General features: G+C 38.7%; 1 protein-coding gene across 3 annotated transcripts in view; it reads left to right on the forward strand.

Annotated features, from left to right (window-relative positions):
• Positions 1-18,855, forward strand: part of UHRF2 (ubiquitin like with PHD and ring finger domains 2) — a 92,348-nt gene that overhangs the window by 34,783 nt on the left and 38,710 nt on the right. For all 3 annotated transcript variants that reach the window (XM_042804499.1, XM_042804500.1, XM_042804501.1), the window contains one exon: positions 2,693-2,911. In XM_042804499.1, the coding sequence (XP_042660433.1) occupies positions 2,693-2,911 (219 nt within the window). The remainder of the gene's footprint in view (positions 1-2,692; positions 2,912-18,855) is intronic.

Genomic DNA, 18,855 nt, shown 5'->3' on the forward strand with positions numbered 1-18,855 from the left:
CTATATACGTAAATTATGTATTTTTTTAATTTTTTTTTTTGTATCTTCTTTAATTTCCTGATGCTTAAGCCCTATTTTCATTTTGGAGTTCAAGTAAAATGAATCTTCATTTACTGTGTGCTACTTGCTGTCTTCTCCAAGATTTAGGAAGGGTTTATTGTAAGATGACTGGAACTGACCAGTAGCTCAAACATAGCTGTCTTAAGATTTCAGTAGGCTGTTGTCCTATAATGCAGTGTCATTATACAGGCACTCAGGAAAATAGACATTATCTCCAGAGTTACTTTTTGCTTTGTCTTACATGTAGATGAATCTGTCTTATGGTTGTTATGGATATTAACAGTTAAAACATTCATAATTATTATAGTAGAATTGTATAATAGTTCTTTTAAAGGAAAGCTGCCTGACAAACGTAAAACCACAAATGTCAGCTTTGCAGTACACACTCAAATTGGAAACAAAACCAAGTAAAAATGAACTGTGGAGAGGTACACCATATGAGACTGTCATTTGGATAATGGCTGAATCCCAAGCACCTGTCATGCAGATTTTTATGATTAGGAACTGAAAATCTTGGGGGGAAACCACTCTTGATTTAACTTTGTAAGTAGTTACGGGTACGTTTTTTTTCCTTGGCCACTGGTTTATCTAAAGGTACAGCCACTTTTAAACTGTTCTGCTTCATGTTTCTTTAAACAAACAAACAAACAAACAAAGATTAATCTTCCCACAGATTTAAGGCACACTAGATACATGCATGGTAGAAGACAAAGAAATGTTTGGAGATACAATGCCAGGTCTAGCCCAGCCCCACATTATCTGTAGTTGGAATCTGGTGTGTTAGATTTAATAGAAAGCATAAAACAAAGCAAAACGAACTTGCTTAAAATGTTTCCAATTACATCAGTGGGCTTTCAATCAACTGTCCAGGAGTAGACATCCTGATTTCAGGATATAGCCTTGTTAGAGCTTCATGCTGTTAACGACAGTAGTTTTTATATTTCTTTATATAGTAGTCTAGCAAGTTACAATGTGTTATTTGCCCAAGACCTTGAAATTATTTTGTTTACTACAGGGAGGTATGCTGGAAGGTGAGAACCATACTTTTACTAGTAAGACAGGATTTTGCTGTTATGATTTAACAGTGCTGTTTGATAAAGGTAAATTAACTATAAAGCATGAGTGTTGTTGTCAAAGTACCAATAATTGCATGATGGAAATGTAACTTAAGGTATATCACCCTCAGCAATGTTTGTTAAGAAGGAAGAATGAATATTTTAATGGCACTTGCTTATAGTCAGTAGACTTACTTTAATTTTCTCTGTTAAATTTTCTACTGTGACCTCATCTAGTACTAGTTAAAGGATGGAAGATTCTTTATTTGCTTACACAGTATCAGAAAGGAACTTCACTGTTTTAGTCTAGCATCTTACTTTTTACTTTATGTAACAGGCTAGCTCTCTTCTGCAGGCAATGTTTTCATCATGCCCATATTGTGATGTTTTTCCAGCACATGGACAAACTATACAGGCTTCACTGTCATTGAGTAATTGCCTTATACACAAGATTTAAGAAGGCTGTGGTGTTAAACTGAAAAGTGAACATCTCAAATCTTAAAAGCTTATTCTTGCACTGGAATTTTAGTTGTAGTACTATCAAATATCACTATCTTAATTCTGCTAAATAAGTCTTTCTAAGCTTGGAAAAGAATTGGAGCTCTTCAGAAATTATTACTCTTTGATTTTTGTGTATGTGCTGTGATGGCATACGCCACCACAGGAGGAAGAAAGCAATCTCTTATAAATGCTAGCAATTTGTGGGTAATATTATATAAAATACTGTGTATAAAGTCACCAAGTTTGAGTGAAAAGCAAATCAACCAAAATTTCTTAATTATGATTTAGGGAACCATTATTTTTTTTTTTTATGTTTTATTCCTTACTACTTTTTGCCAATAGAAGTGTGTTGTAAAGAGAAGCAAAGATTCTCACATTTATCTTTCTAGATTTTTTGGTTTTGTAATTTAAAGGGAGAAACATTTTCAGTTTATTAGCTTATGTATATCATTGAGACTCTGTTCTGTTTCTCACTACATTTTGTAGTTAAACTTTTTTTTTTAAACTTGGTGCATGGAATGTGGACTTGAACTATATTGGCCACATGAATTTGATATGCTGTGCTTGTAGGGTCAAATTTTTACAAAAAACTGTCCTAAATGTGTTGTTATTGAAGTTAATGGAAATGTAACAAATGCATGAAAGCGAAGCTAAATTAGAAATGTGCTGAGTTGAAAAACCTCGTTTTAATCTTCAGTACTTTTTCATTGTCATTTTAATTAGAATTTTGTCTTTACTGAGAGCAAACAAGGGTCATACATGTGCTAAAAGCTTGAACTTGATCATGTTCCAATCAGTCATCCAGTGCTTATAGATTTACTTAATTATATTTTTTTTTGAGAGAGAAAGGTCATAGAGGTGTGGGTTTTTTTCTGTTTGAGATTAATCAAATTCCTAGTCTGTGTTTAGATGAAAACTAAACTTTCAAAAGGATATTAGGTCAGATTTTTATACTATGTTTCTTATATGCCCAAAGCACATTTAAAAATTGATGCTTTTGAAAAATGTTGTCTCTGTCTTACTTCTTACTGTTACAGGAGTCGTAATCATTACTGTTGTTGATTTTATTTTTCAAGGTACCCAGAGAATGGCATAGTAGAAATGGACACCAGTAATCTTCGACCGCGAGCAAGAACCATTCTGAAGTGGAGTGAACTAAAAGTGGGTGATGTGGTGATGGTTAACTACAATGTTGAGACTCCAGAAGAAAGAGGATTTTGGTTTGATGCAGAAATTACCTCTTTGAGAGAAATCTCAAGGACTAACAAAGAGGTTCATGCTAAAATTCTGCTGGGGTAAGATTTGTTTGACCAACTCATAAAATACCTACATATCATATAAAGTTTGTTTGTTGTGTTTTCTTTGTCTACTAGTCATCATTAGATTAGAATTAATGTAATACTTCAATTCCACAGCTGTCAGTCATGGAGTTACAGTGCATGGTTTTTATGGTGTGCGGACTTAGCTATGAATCAGAATTTTTATGTTTGCTGGAGGGAACCATAAGATTATCTGTGTATTATCTGTGATTCAAATTGATAATACTGTGTTTTTATTTATATTCCTTTATATTTATATGTTACTTATTTATACACTTGTATTAATATATATGTTCAATGCTATTGAAAGCTGAAAAATCTGTTTTCAGAAATTTTTGAGATAATTGGGAACCCCTAGATCTCACTGACTGAATAATAGTTCTCTAACAATTGAGTAAGTCTCTGAACTAGCTAGCTTGAATTTTTAAAGAATAAAATACTTAATTCAGGTATTATAGCTTCTGATGAGTAAACTGTGGAACTGTGGGATGTGGGAATTGAGAATTTTCATGTGGCTGAAGTCACCTGAGTATCACTGCTTTGTTTTCCGATTTAACTTAAAAACTTATGTATAGTTCTTTAGGACCAGTATTTTCTGCAGAAATCCATATGAAGTTGCTGTGTGTGATTGCCGCCTTAGGGGTGAGCAGATGACCAGTCTTTATTGGCAGTCTCCTTGGGGAATTCACTGTAACTTTCCTCCTCCTTCTCATTAGCTTTCCTCATTCTGTTAACATTTTCATTTTCTGACACAAAAGAACTAAAAGCAAATGGATCCAGTCTGCTGCCTCCATTCTTGGAGAGGAGGGGGGTGTATGGATACTCATATGTTAGGAGTGAAACTGATTTTAAAATTAAACTGGAACAAATGTAAAATTTGTTTTTTTCTTAAGAAATGATTGACTTAATGTTGGCATGTCCCACATTTACTCAGTGAGTAGTATCATTGTTCTGGGAGTATATTCCTTAATGAGTAGGACTATTCTGGTATTAGTGTAGTTTTCTTTTTGAGAAAGGAGAATTTTTGTACCTGCAGGAAGACTTACCCTGTAGGACACAGCTAATTGGAAGAGTCATACAAAAGGCTTATGATCAAGTGCAATTAAATATTGTGTGGAAAAAGAAAAGGCAATAATATCTAGTACTGGGAAACAGGAAAGATGCTGACTTGGTAAACATGCAAGTAAATGAAAATCTGTTTTGTGGATGGTTTTTAATTTTAGAATAAAAGGAGTTTTATTAGACAATCTCAGTGCATTATCGTTGTCTTGTATTAAGTCAAGCAGGCATACGGACATATTTTGCAGTCAAAGCAAAAAAAACCACCTTCAAATGTAAAGCAAGAAGAAATTGAAATTGAACAGATAGGTTGAATTATTTACGTGAAAGGAAGAGGAGACTAAGATACGGAGGCTGGTCTAGAGAGATGAAGATTTTAATTGTAGTGCATTTAATACTTGTATGGCATTTGATGAATCAGAGGTGGACTTCATGGCCTTCTACAAACAGAATTGTCCAGATACCAAGTTTACATGAAGTTCAAATATCTGTTGATAACATTATTTAAAACTGTTGTCTGCATGGATTCTTTCAGTATTTTCCCATTTATTAAATATGGTAAAATCTGTTTTATATTGACAAAAGAAAGCATGTGGTGGCTAATAAAAAATTTTGTTCATGCTGGTTGGAACTCTATAGGATAGTCTTTTTTTAATCTATGTAAGCTAATAGTTTGGCTTCATATTTGAAGATGGTAACTTCACATGCCTTGGGTACTGTGGCAAGTACCATGGCGTTCCCCATAGTATTGACACTTACTATCCTCTGAAAGCAGCTGGGGGGGGGAAAAAGGCACAGTTGACAAGTATTCTATTCTGAGGCCATGAATTTAAGTCAATTTTTCAAATGGAATCTTATTTCAGTGAATTGTCTTCCTGACTAAGAATTCAGACTTCATTTGCATGTTGATAGATTGTATATGGAGTAATCAACTCGTTTGCAGAAAGTAAGATTATCTGAGCCCTGCCATTTCTGCAATTTATCAAGGAATAATTCTGTATCGCCTGCGCTACTTAAGTCATTCCTCTCAATTATCAGTAAAATACGGGATAAATCTGCTAGTATTCATAAACTTCTGTAAGGAACATGCTGCAACAAGAATCGCTTTACATTTCAGGTATGTTGGTTTGAAAAATAAAACCTAATCTTAGCGTTTCAATGTTTATTAATATACTAATATAAATAAATAAAACATAAGATACAGTAGTAGAAATTAGTTTAGAATTGTTATGAGATTTGTGTCTATAATATATTAATATTCTATAATTTTATATATTGATATGTTGCCTTGAGCTCTTGCCATAATGTTAGCATTAGTTAATTGTATTAAATAAAGGTGAAATCTATTTTGAATGCTTTATGAGTAAATGTTAGCGATTGATTGATTGTATGTTAATGACTAATTACTTGTATATTACTTAAGACCAACTTTAGCAGGCAGTAAAGGGAGGCAGAGTTCTGAAAGTTGCTTCAGATATATTAATGGTTTAGACTTTTTCCCCTTTCTGGTATTACATCAAAGGGGCTTGTATAAAACAGTTTTGTATTCAATAGTTACATGTTTGGTTTATTGATCTGAATTGCTTTTGACAACGGTCTTTTTAAGCGATTGGCACAATGACAGGAAATAACAGGAGCACGTACTGTTTGTGGTAATGTTTTGCAGCTGATAGAACGAACATGTGATGAGTGCATTTTTACTGTATCTGTTGATACGTGTGTGTGTTAGGTGTAACTTTTATTCATGTCTCGGTCATAACCTAAAGGAAGTGTCCTGTGCAGTCTGTCATCATTAGTTCATCTTTTGGGAAACAGATATGGATTAGAGAATATTATCAAAGAGAGGATTGAGACTGAACATCGGAGAAAAAGGCATCATTACACAGGAGAATTGACAACATATTAATAATTCTCCTTTGTACTGTATTTGTATTGTGACTGAAATTTGTAATTCCAGGATGTCTAAAGCCTATCCAAACTGGACTTACTGTGCCACGAATACAGAGGACACAGTAGTGCTCTGACCATGGAATATATATGTGATTAGGACCATAGGTGTCTAGTGACAGTGTGTGCATGCTTATGGTTCAGAATGATCTCTGTATGTGTGGTGCCCTTGAACCGCTTTTAACTAAATTTGCAGGGTGTACCTCTATTTTTTAAATATCCTCTATTTTTCTTTTTTGGGAGTATCTGCTGTTTCATGATTGAAAGCAGTTATTTGTAATCTAGAGTAATATGTCTGGTTGTCTTTGCACTTTAAAGGGCATGCATCAAATGCCTGTTACTGGTGAGTAGTTGAGAGATACTGTTCACAAGTCACACACCAAATCAAACAAGTCACCACACCAAATCAAACTCAAGTAGTTCAAATGGTGCTTTGCATTTTCTTCTTGCTAGACTTCAGGATAGAGACAAAATCAGTTCTTTCTGTACTAGATGTCAGCCCTTGAAGGTTTGACTCTGTCAATACCAAGACTTGTATTTTGTTTAATCCTTCGGAGATATACAAGAATATCAGAAAAATCTGTTCTCTCTGCAGATTTTATACCTCTCTAAGTGAATATTTAATGAATTTCAGGTCTTCACCAATGTAGCAGTAATGGAAAGTAATAAAAAGGGTCCTACATCTTCAGTTTCATATTTGCTATCTTTTAGTTCTGCAGGTTTTTTTTATGAGGCTTCCTGCTCCCAAAAAAGGGTTATTTTGGTTTCAGATCAATCTGTCTAATTTTTAGATATGCTTATTATGTTTTTCTATGTACCCTACCAGATCTGGGACTTATCCTTCTCATTTGAGCACTTCTGCTTTTTTTCTTTTTTGTTTTTATAGGATACATTCCTGTTTATCTTCTCTTAGGCTCCTTCTATTCATGTCTAGCATGTTTTTCCTCTCAGAAGACGGTATGATGTTTTTATGCAGTCTTTATGCTACCTGTACAGATTGAACTTTTAGATGCCTCTTTTACTTCTTTTGAACAAGTTTTTCCGTTTATGTTTAACTTTTGATTTCTGAAGTCATACGTAATATTTGTTCTTTTAACTTCGCAAAGGTACAGAACTTAAACACATTACGGAGTAGTGAACTAACAATGAAACAAGTCTTGCATGTTGTTCTGGGTGATTTCAAGAGTTCTTGTGCTTCTGTGGATTTCTGTCTAGCTGGTCTAAAAAAACGTTATTGGCAGTTGTACCTTGTTTTGACACTTAGAAAAATTACAGCACCATACTTCATACTTCCTATCCCTCTCAGTACGTATTGTGATAATAACATGTTGCAGTTGTCATACTTGGTAGGTGCCCGATAGTGTAGTTCTCATACTGTGTGGTATAATTTTCTACCCAAAATAATGTCCCAGTTTCTGTTTTAATACAGCATCTTTGTTGGTTGATCCAGGAAAACATTGTTTTGCTGATAGGTGGAATATTAACAAGATTTATTTGGAGGCATTTTTAAAAATAGCTTTTATGCTGTATCAGTAGGTATCCTAACAGTAAGAACTCTAATTGCTGGAGAACTTTCCTGAAGCTTTCTTGCACAGACACAATAGCATATCTCTCCTAGACAACAAAACTTCTGAAAGGGTGAATCTGTGTTTCCCTCTTTGTTTTTCTCCTTATGATTTCAGTGGAGCTGGTTACCTCCTTTGAAGACGAGATCTTCTTTTGAATCAATGCAACGGCTTAAAATCAAAATAGAGTCCCATTGTCCAAGAAGCCTGCTGGGATTTTTCATGGTGATTCTGTAGAGGTGATGCCTAGAACTTCTTAAGCACTTCTATGAACTGCTTTACCCTAGACTCTACGTCTAGAGCTGGCTCGCTGTGGATAATTGTCCTCTCCACCAAGGTCATAAATGAGATATAGTACCTTGGTTCAGCACCTATGAAATCAAACCCAGTAAATTTAGAAAGAACAGAAAGAGTATGTTTTGAAGGGTATTTGGATGACTTGTTATTGTGGAAACTCTTCTCACATTTCCTGTTTCTCCTTTTCCTCCTTTCTCTTCAGAGAAAAATTTACATTTTACAAACACTCCCTGAATAGCTATGATGTCCAGGTTCTACACTGGGCATAGCTATTCCTCTGTGCACTTTGTTTTCCTGCTTTAAAGAGGACACTTTTTCAGGAAGTTCCATTGTGCAGAGAGGAGTGGAAGGATTACAGTTTTAAGATTGCTTACCTGTAATTATTTCTCTTACATGGAAGAAATATTTTATCTTTTGATGCTTTCCCCCTTCTGATTCTTAAAGGGAGAGCATAAGAAGTAATTTGTCTTTTTTGCTATTTCCCTGCACATTGCCTGTTCTTAACTGGCAATATGGAGAAAGTGGTATTTGAGTGTTTCAGTTTGCTTTCCCAAAATGGAGGGAAAGTAGATGACATGCTTGCAATTCACGTTGCATCTTTTGGACTGTGAATGTACTGTAATTTTGTCTTGAAATTTAAAAATTTGAGTTACAAACCAAATCTACCTTACTAGAGATAGTGTTCTCTTTCAAACTAATTAACCCAGTTATGTAAGAGCTGCTCAGTCCTGATGATGAACGGGTGAGACTTTGAAGGACAGATCCTCCCCGGAGAAGGGAGTAGGCAAATCCTGTGGATCAAAATCTGGTTAATTGCACAGCTTGTGTCAACAGGCATTTGGCTTTTAATACCATGGGGCCCATAACTGGGTTCCCATCTGTCCTTGAAAGTCCTTGATCCTCAAGTGGTTCAAAAGCAGCATCTATGTCAACAGGCTGGCCGTCATGGTGAGTAGAGTTTTGGTGTTCAAGGGACTTTATGACCCATGGTTAAGGAATGCATTAGCATTACATGGAAAGTAAAGGATACAGTGTAGTGGGAATGAGAGATTTCGGGACTGGTAAAAGAGGGATACCAATCTCAAGTGTATGTATGCAAATACATACAGCCTGGGAAACAAGCAGGAGGAATTAATTTTGTGTATAGTCACAGAACTGTGACATGTTGGTATAGTGGAGACATGATGGCTCACATATAGCTCACATGACTGGAGTGAGAGATGGATGGATACTAACTTCTCAGGAAAGGCAAATATAGAGGACAAGGCTGCCATAACGTGAAGAAGGTTGGATATAGGGAGTTTCTCAGTGGGTTGCAAGCAGACTAGTGGATGAGGATGGGAGAGGCCAAAAAGGATGATATCATGGTGGTAGTTCATCTGATCAGGGTGAGGAAAATGATGAAGCCTTTAAAAGTCCCTGAATCACAGGCACTGATTCTTGTGGAAGACTCAAATTCCCTGATATCTGCTGGGAGGATAACACTGTAATGCAAGCAGTCAAGAAGCTCTCTGAGGGATGTTGGGGATAACTTCTTAATACAGGTACTGGATAGGTCAACAGGGTGATACATAGCTGGATATGCTGTTTATTATCAACAGCTGCTTGGGAATCAGATGATCAGAGGTAGCCTTGGCTGTACTGACTGTTAAATAGTAGATACCAAGATCCTGATGGAACTGGGGAAGCAGAGTAGCAGAACAGAGATTCTGGAATTTAGTAGAGCGGACTTCAGTTTCATTCAAGGAATTGATTAATGGGTTCCCATAGGAGGCAACTGTGAATTTTAAAGGAGCTTAGCAGAGCTGACCGGTGCTTAGGGACAACCTCTTCCAAATGCAAAGTTGGTTCATCCTGATAATGAAGAAACTAATAAATGTACTGGGAGACTGGCAGGTCTGAACAGGAAGCTCATGACTTGACTCCAGTGCAAAAAGTCAGTATATAGGGGTTGGAAACAGGGGCAGTGTAAAAAGGAGGAATTTTGAACATGTAAGGATGGTGTTACGGGAACCAAAGCTCATCCAGAGTTGACACTTGTAAGAGACATCAAGGGCAACACAGAGCTTTTACCACTGCTTTGGCTGTACAAGGCTGAACAAGGAAAATACAGATTTATTGATGAAAAAGACAGATGATTCAGTATCAACAGACACTGTCTTCATTGCCTTCACTGACAAGCTCTCTCTGGTAGCTGTGCCTAGTGAAAGCATTTAAGGAGAGTCCTCATCAGTGAATGAAGACTTGAGTCAAGGAGTGCTTGCAATAACTTGACCAGTGCAAGTCCATGAGACCAGGTGGGTTGCATCCAAGTATGCCAAGGGAACTGGCTGATGTTATAGTGATGCTCCTCTGTACGATATTTGAAAAGTCATGGAGATCAGGGAGGACCCTGACAACTGGAAAAGGGCAAACATTGCATCTATCTTCAAAGAAGTCCAGTCAGCTTTATATCAGTCTGAGGAAAACCATGAGACAGTCCTCTTGGAAGTGCTGGCCATGTGAAGATGATTTGGAATAACCAGGGTGGATTTTTTCCCAAGAACAATTCATGCCTTAGAAGCCTGGCTGCCTTCTGTGGTAAAATGGTTAGCTTTGTGGCCAACTGCAGAGCAACAGATGCCCTTTACTTCAACTTTGAGCAGGTCTTTTTGTCTGTGTTCCATGGTTTCCTATCGCAATTATGATGTTGTGATCTGGGTGGATGGGCAGCCGGATGGCTCTAAAAATAGATAAGATGGAATTATCAGGGTTAGAGGATACTGGTTATTGAGTTATATACTACCTGGGAAGTGATAAGCAGGGAACTGCAGGGGTGTATCCTGGGACCTGTACTGTTTCATATCTTAAGCAACAGCATGCCAGTGACAATGCAGTGCACACTCACCAAGTTTGCAGAGACATCAAACTGGTGGAAGCTCAAGGGTAGTATTGCCAGTCAGAGGGACCTGAACAGGCAGGAAGAATGGGCTTGACAGGAACCTTGTAAAATTCAACAAGGATAAATGCATTTTTCTTGCACCTGGGAAGGCAGAGCCCCTTGCAGCAATACTGTCTGGGAAGTCATTCTCATGAGAGACTCGTGGGTCCTAGTAGACAGCAAGCTGAATGTGAGCCAGCAGTATGTAATGAAGGCTAACAGTATTTTGACTGTATGAAAAGGAGTATAATCAGAAGACTGAGGAAAGTGATTTATTCCCCTTTACTAAGCACTAATTAGACTGTATTGAGAATACTAGATTCCACCTACCCCTAAACACACCTCTCTACACCTCAGTGCAAAAGAGAGACATGTAAACTAGAGTAAATTCAGCAAATGGGTGTTGAGATGGTTTGGGGAGCAGTGTTACATGGCAGGTAGACCAGAGATGATGGACATAAATTGTGATGAGAAAGGGAGAAAATTGGTTCTCTGGATTGGATTCAATAGCTTAACTTTTCAATTAAAAAAACCCAACCAAACGAAACAAAACCAAAACACCAAACATAAGTACCAGCTGTTGAAATTTGGAACGTTTTGGGTTTCATAACCATTTCATAATTATCCTAAGATAAAAGTGTCTTTTAAAGGTGAATAATGGTTTGACTTGGATCTTGGCATCTTCGTTTTCCTAGAACATAAACTATAATCTTCAGAGTTTGTAACACTATCCTTTCTCTAATAAACATGCAGAGTTGCAACCACAGAGTCTTGACTTGCTTTCTAGGGAGTGATTTTTAGAAGTGTTTCGAAGCTTAGTTTGTTCCCACTGAGGAAAGTAATTCCAAGCAGAGGAGGAAGAACAGAAGAAAACAAACTTAAGTGCAAAAATGCAAAGAGTGTGGGGAAAAAAAAGTGGTGGTGAGCATGATATTAGGAAAGCATTATGAAAATTAAAGAGATAAAAAAGGAATGGTGTTGAAATACATTTATACATTTAAGAGAATAATTGAGAATGGAAAGGAGCTCTTGAGATTGCTCAAGCAGGGTTAGTGAGAGCATATTGCCTGGCACTATTTCCATTTGGGTTTTGAGTATCTTTATGGGTGGAGGCTCAGCAACCTCTCTGGACAGTCACTGTAAAAAGGTATTTCGCAGGGTCAGAGGGAATTTCATTTGCTTCTGTTTGTGCCTGTTACCTCTTGTCCTGGCGGTTGGCACTAGTGAGAAGAGTCTAGCTCCTTGGTTATACACATGGATAAGAGCCCTCCACACACATCCCTTCTCTTTTCCAGGCTAAACACTCGTATATCAAAGATGTTCCAGTCCCTTAGTAAATTTTGTGGTCCTTTCCTAGAACCACTCCTGCCAGCCCCAGTCTGTCATACCCTGGGGAGCCCAGACCTGGCCTCACCAGTGCTGAATAGCAACAACAGTTACCTTCCTTCTGCATGCCAGCAGTACTGCTCTTAATGCAGTCCAGGAGGCTGTTGACCTTCTTTGCTTACACAAGGGTACATTGCTGGCTTATGGTCAGCTTGTTGTTCGTGTACTTCAAGGTCCTTTTCTACCAATCTGCTCTCCAGCTGGTTTGTAATTAGCATGTACTGGTGCATTGGGTACTCCTGATGTGCAGGACTTTGCATTTATATTTGAACATAATTAAATTCCTCTCTGTCCAACTCTCCAGGTCACTCTGAAGGGTGTCACACACATCCACTGGCTACTCCTGGTTTTGTATCATCTGTGAACTTGACAAGAGTCCACTCTGTTCTCATCATTCAGGTTATTAATGAGGATGTTAAGCAGTACTAGACCCAGGGTCAAGCCCTGGGGTTCTACTGACTTGCTTCCAACTGGACTTAGTGACATTGGTCACAATCCTGTGGATTCAGCCAGTTTTCAGTCCTCCTTACTGTGTACTTACCTAACCCATACTTCATCAGCTTCTAGGTGAGGGTGTTACAGGAGACAGTATCAAAAGCCTTACTAAAGTGGACATGAACTTCTGCTTTCCTGTCATCCTCCAGGCAAGTCACCTTATTGTAGAAGGCAGTTTAGGGTGGTTAAGCATGGTTTCCCCTTTGTAAGTCCATGCTCACAGTTCCCAAACACCTTCTTGTCTTCATATCTGGAAATTATAGAATTATTTGCTCCATCACCTTTCCTGGGATTGAATTGAGGCTGACCAGTCTGTCAGCAGATCTTCCTTCTTGAAGATTGGAGTGACATTTGCTCTCTTACGATTCTCAGGAAGGTGTCTCAGTTGTCATGACCTTTCAAAGATGACTAAGAGTAGCCTTGTCCAGATGTCAGGCAGCTCCCTCAACACTCATGGGTACAATCTGTTAGGCCCCAAAGATATATATGTCCAGTTTAAGTGCACCATAACCTAATCCACTTTCACAGAGGTTAAGTCTTCCTTGCTACAGACATTCCATCTGGTCTCGGGGGCCTGGGATTCCTGAATATTGGTCTTGCAAGTAAACACTGAGGCAAAGAAGGGGCTGCCTTTTCTGCGTGTATTGTCATCAGGGGCCCTGCTATATTTAGCAGTGGACTGACATTTTCTCTAGTTTTCATTTCCTGCTTTTGTAGTTGTAGAATCCTTCCTTGTTGCCCTTCACCTCTGTTGCCACATTCAAATCAACGTAGACCTTGCATTTCCCAACCCTATGCCTATGCAAGTAGACAGGAACTCCATACTCCTCCCTGGGTCAGCTGCCCGTGCTTCCACCTCTTACTTCCATTTTATGTCTACGTTTAGTCTGGAAGCTCCTTGCTCATCCATGCAGGCTTCCTGCTGCCTTTGATTTCCTGTACAGGGCGATAGTCTTTTCTTGAGCTTGGAGGAGGTGATCCTTGAAGATCAACCAGCTCTACTGGACCCTTCTTACCAGTGTTGCATCCTGTGGGATTTTATCAAGCAGATCTCTGAATAGATTACAGTTTCCTGTCATGAAATCTAGGGTTGGCTTGCTTTTTACCTTGCTCCCTCCTCTAAGGATCCTGAATTCCATCTTGTCATTACAGCCAAATTGCCCCAACTTTAATGTCCCCTGACCAGTTCTTCCTAGTTTGTAAGTATTAGGTCTAGCAGCGCACATCTCCTTGATCACTGTCCTGGTTTGGGCTGGAATAGAGTTAATGTTCCTTTTTGGTAACTAGAGTAGTGCTGTGTTTTGGATTTAGCATGGGATTTGGTATGAGAAGAATGCTGACGGCACACTGGTGTTTTCGGCTGCTGCTGAGATTTCAAGGACTCTCCAACTCCCCATGTCCTGCCCGTGCACAAGAAGCAGGGAGGGAGCACGGCCAGAACACCAGACCCAAATTGGTCAATTAAATATTCCATATCATGGAATGTCATGCTCACTATATAGAGGAGGGGTGGTTGGGAAGCGGTTCTCTCTTGCTTCCGGGATTGCGATTGTGGGATCTTGGTATTTTGGGATCACTAGCTGGGAATGGGCTGGGTATCGGTCAGCAGGTGGTGAGCAATTGCATTGTGCATTGCCCAGTTATATTTTCTATTACTGTCACTATTTTCATTTTATTACCGTTATTAAACTGTTTCTAGCTCAACCTGTGAGTCTCCCATTACCCCTCCAATTCCTTCCCCCGTTCCCAGGAGGGGGGGGAGGGTGAGCGAACAGCTGCATGTTGTTTGGCTGCTGACCAGGCTTAAACCACAACAATCACCTGTGTTAGGAAGTTTCCTAGGTTTGTGTTCTGCTATGTTGTCTTTCCAGCAGATACCAGGGTTCTTCGAGTTCCCTGTGAGAACCAGGGTCTGTATAAGGGCATATAAGGGGCAACTTTCCCTCCTTGCCTTTCTAGTCTGTCCTTCCTGAAGAGCCCATATCCATTTTTCACAGCAATCCACTTGGGTGAGCTATCCCACCATGTCTCCATGATCACAGTGAGGTCATGGACCTGCAGTAATTACACTAAGCTCTGTAATTCCTCTTGGTTGTTTCTCATGCTTTATTCATTGGTATTTAGGTGTTTCAGGGAGACATCAAAGTATGCTGATTCCTCAGAAAGGGCATGAGAGCTTTCTCCATAGGGGTCTTCTACTGGCACTTCTTTATGTACATGCATACGCTTCAAGTGATTGCACCTCTGTTTTTTTTTGTTGTTGTTGTTTTGCTTTGTTTTGTTTGTTTGTTTGTGTTTTTTTTTTTTTTTTTTTGTTTCGGTGTTGATTGCTACATTCCTTTTCTTCTGATCACCCCAGGCCCTTTGCTTGCCCACACCATCCAGAGTTTCCTCACTTGTTAGTTGAGGAATCTCCAACAGTTTTACCCCAAAGTCTAGGAATATTTGTATATATCTGCATAAAAATCAGTAGTTGTGGAATCATCACAGATATGAAACGTACATATAAAACTTAAAAAGGCTGTATTGTCATTATGCAGTAGCCATTGGACACTTAAATGGAACACTTATTATCATGCACTAATGGATTTGGACATCATGGCACAGGTATTTGATGTAATTTGTCTGAAGAGAATTGGGCAATATGAGGAAGGAAGACATTCCAAAATGATTAGTGCCCTCTAAATGCCAAATTAATTTGGACTTTTTCTCTCTGTACATCACTGTGTACTTTCTGACTTCCAGGAATTCTTGGTGAGATGAGATTTATCCTGTGCTGAACAGGAACATCCCTGGATGCCAAGGTTTTTCATTAAAGTAGTGCTGTTGTGTACATTCAAGCCATGATAATCCATTCATTACTAACTTCCTAGGCTAGAGTGTTTTTGGCTTTATTTGTGTACAATTCTCATTTGCCTTTGGTTTGGTATGAAGCATTCTGTGGGAAATGTTTTTGTATTTACAATTTTATGGTGGATACCTTCAGATCTTCTTGTGTTTTTTTTTGTTTGGTTGGTTGGCTGGTTTTAAAGTATCTTTACTTAGTTATTTATTTATTCAAGTAGGATTATTTTTATTATTGTACAAAGTACCTACCATGTCTCTGTGTTTTCAAGACTTTTTCTTTGCTATTTGTTGTTTTCCGGAAGGTCTTTCCATCCTGACAGTATGTATCCCTGTAAGTTTATGTTATGAAGGGAGGTGCTTCTTCTTATGTCCTTGTTTTTGAATTGGGATTCTCACTTGATCTAGCTGGGTACACAGTTTGGTGTACTGTAACTGTATCGTAGGTCATGATGAGCACATGTGCTGCACCTACTCTCAGAATAGTAACATAATGTAAAATCTAGATAGAAGCTTTTAACCTCTCGTAAGTAAGAATTACCTATTTGTAGCTCTGCCTCTTCTGGTGTAAAAGAGATTGTTGACTAGACCAGACTCTTGGAATGATGTCTTGAGCAGACTCTGCTTTGTTCCGAGTCTTGCTGTTTAGTCCACGAACACGCAGAGAAGCGGACCGAGCTTCTGTACATGCCCTGTAGCACAGCTCCTGTAGCTTTGTTATTCATAGGTGAAGCCTCTGGGGTTCTATCTCTGTTCGTCTTCAACCAGCTCTTTTTACCCGGTCCTTGGTGGACGTTCTGCCACGGAGGTGTTAGCACCTGCGTGCCTGAGCCGCGGCTTGGGAGCGGCGGGTGCCGCTGTAGCGCAGTGCCGGTGGCGGCGGCGGCGGCGGGCCCCGCTCCCCCGCGGCGGCCTGCGGCGCTCCTGCAGCACCACGGACAGGTCCGCGCGCGGCCGCGCCAACGGCCGCTCGCGAGGGCCGGCGCGGCTGGGTGGGTGGGGCCGGCCCTTTCATTGGCTGCCGGTCTCTCCGCCCGCGCGGCGGGCCTCGCGCCGCAGGGCGGGGCCTGCCCGGGCAGCGGCGGCCCCTTTAACCCGGGCCTGGCCCAGTGCCCGCCTGGGCCGCGCGCGTCCCTTCCGCAGGCCCCAGCCTGAGGGGAAAAAGGGTTGTCCCTGCGCCCGCAGCTCTGCTCCCAGAGCCTGGCACCATGAACCGCCGTGCCTTGTTTTGTAAACGCATCAAGCATTGTACCTACTGCTGAGATTAAAAAAAAAAAAAAAAAAAGTGAAAGCCTGGCTGGCGTGTATGTGTATCCACAATGTGAATTTGTAGGTTTGGGAGTTGGGGGGGTGCGTGTGTTTTGTTTTGTTTCTTCTGTTTTTAAAAGCCGTAATATTTCCTATTAGATTATGACTTTTTTTGTTAGTCTCCGGCATATTCTGGGAAATAATTTTTAAAAAAAATTATTTAATTTTAGCGCTATATATTTGGTAATAAAATCTTTGCATAGTTAAAAAGTTGTCTTGTGTCATTGTCATTATAGTGGCTTGTGTAATAAAAATAAATAAAGTTGGATTAAACCCACAGCTCATATCGTCCCATTTTGTACCTGTGCGTTTGTATTTTTATGATAAACCAAATGGGTGGGGAATATTCTGAAAAAATCTTGAAAGTATTGTCCGTTTTTCTGCTTGCATACAATACAAAATAAAAGAACCTCTATGTAATTCAGTGCGACCCAGCAGAATTTAGTCAAATTATCAGTGTAATATGTTGTCTCCATGTGGGGAGATTTTCTAAGATACCTTTAAAACAAGCCTGTGTAAAATCAAATCTCTAGTCATGTTTGGTGGGGGTTGTAATTGTTTTATGGGTGTGTTTTAGCTTTTGTTTCATTCTCTGTAAACAATATATGTTTGCAGTTGGTTGAAACTACAGTTTAGCCGAAGTTATCATTAATGTTTAAATGTAAAGCAACCAGTAGTAATTTTCACATTGCAATATTTTTTATCAGATTGAGATATTTTCCATTTAACATCTTTTGTAATATGAATGCACCTACATCTATTTGCTTTAATTTCAAAACATTCTTTTTGGCTAATAGTAACTTCAAGTGAATATATGGAAGTGAATGTCACAACATAGTTCTGGTTTTTGAGAATAAATTTCTGTAGAGATTATTTGTTACAATAACACATATTTCATTCTCTAGCCCAATGATTTTAACATTTTAATTTTTATATCAAATGTTGATAAACAATTGTTCATCAGCTCAGTTCAGGAACCCAGTTTCTCTTGATTTAAAGGCTAATGAAAGTGTTTTTAAAAAACAGCCTTCACTTTAAAAAATGTATATTGAGTGAGTCAGGATACAAGTTCATGCAGCTGTTAAACATGAAAGCACAAAGTGTAAAGATGAATGAAATGCTGTTGATACATACACTAGACATAAACTCTTGTGGCCCAGCTGCTTCTAAGGGTATGATAGTAAAAGTTATAACAAGCATTTTGAACGACAATATCGGAAAGATTGTTTGCATATTTCTGAAGAAGCTGTTTGGTGCAGGAGAAGCAACATCCAACTGTTGTTTGATGCAGGTGAAAATAAAGAGTTGCTGGCTGAAAGCTTTGCAAAAGCAGAATAGAGGCTGATTAATCATAAATGGGATGTTAACAAAGTAATGCATATGAAAAGATAGATTCTGAAAGTGGTAGTAAATTTGGTCCTGCTTTGATTTTTATATTATTTATTATCTGAATTCATATATTTGGAGAGCATAGCCAACATTATATTCTGTTAGGTTTTATTCTGATTGTGGCTGTTTATCTGGTGACCTGGACAATACCCTTTGACAGTAACCATTTAGTTGTCTGTGGTAAACATGACTTAGTATGAGTAAGATTTTGCTCTTAGGAGGCCTAAAGATAAATTGTCATTAGACACTTTTCCTTATAATTTGTTGTGTGAATATAAACTTTGTGTGCATTTTGAGTAGGAAATTTTCCTGCTTTTATTCAGTATTGTATTTTGACTCTTAGTGCATGCTGAAATGTTTTTCTTCTAATTTTGATATGGTAAAGTGATAAAACCAGAAAATACCACAGAGATCTGGCAATTGTAACCGAATCCCTTGGACTACAGGTATTGATAAGAATTTTCACAGTGTGGTAATTGTCATCTAGCAGCTTTTATCTTCTTGAAAGTTGACCTTTGAAATATTCAGGATAGTGCCCGGTTGTCATACTACTTAGTCAGCTGTGATTATGTATGTCTGGAGTGTTTTGCAGCCTTAAGGTTAAAAAAAAAAGAGGTGTGGAGGCAAAAAAGTAAAGAGAGAAAAAGTTTCAGTTGAAGGTTTCCCTGGATATGGCTAACCTATCTAAAACAAAAGTTTTTATTAGGAAT

This window comes from Tyto alba, unplaced genomic scaffold, assembly GCF_018691265.1.
Source record: "Tyto alba isolate M040663 unplaced genomic scaffold, T.alba_DEE_v4.0 Super-Scaffold_42, whole genome shotgun sequence".
NCBI classification, from domain to species: domain Eukaryota; kingdom Metazoa; phylum Chordata; class Aves; order Strigiformes; family Tytonidae; genus Tyto; species Tyto alba.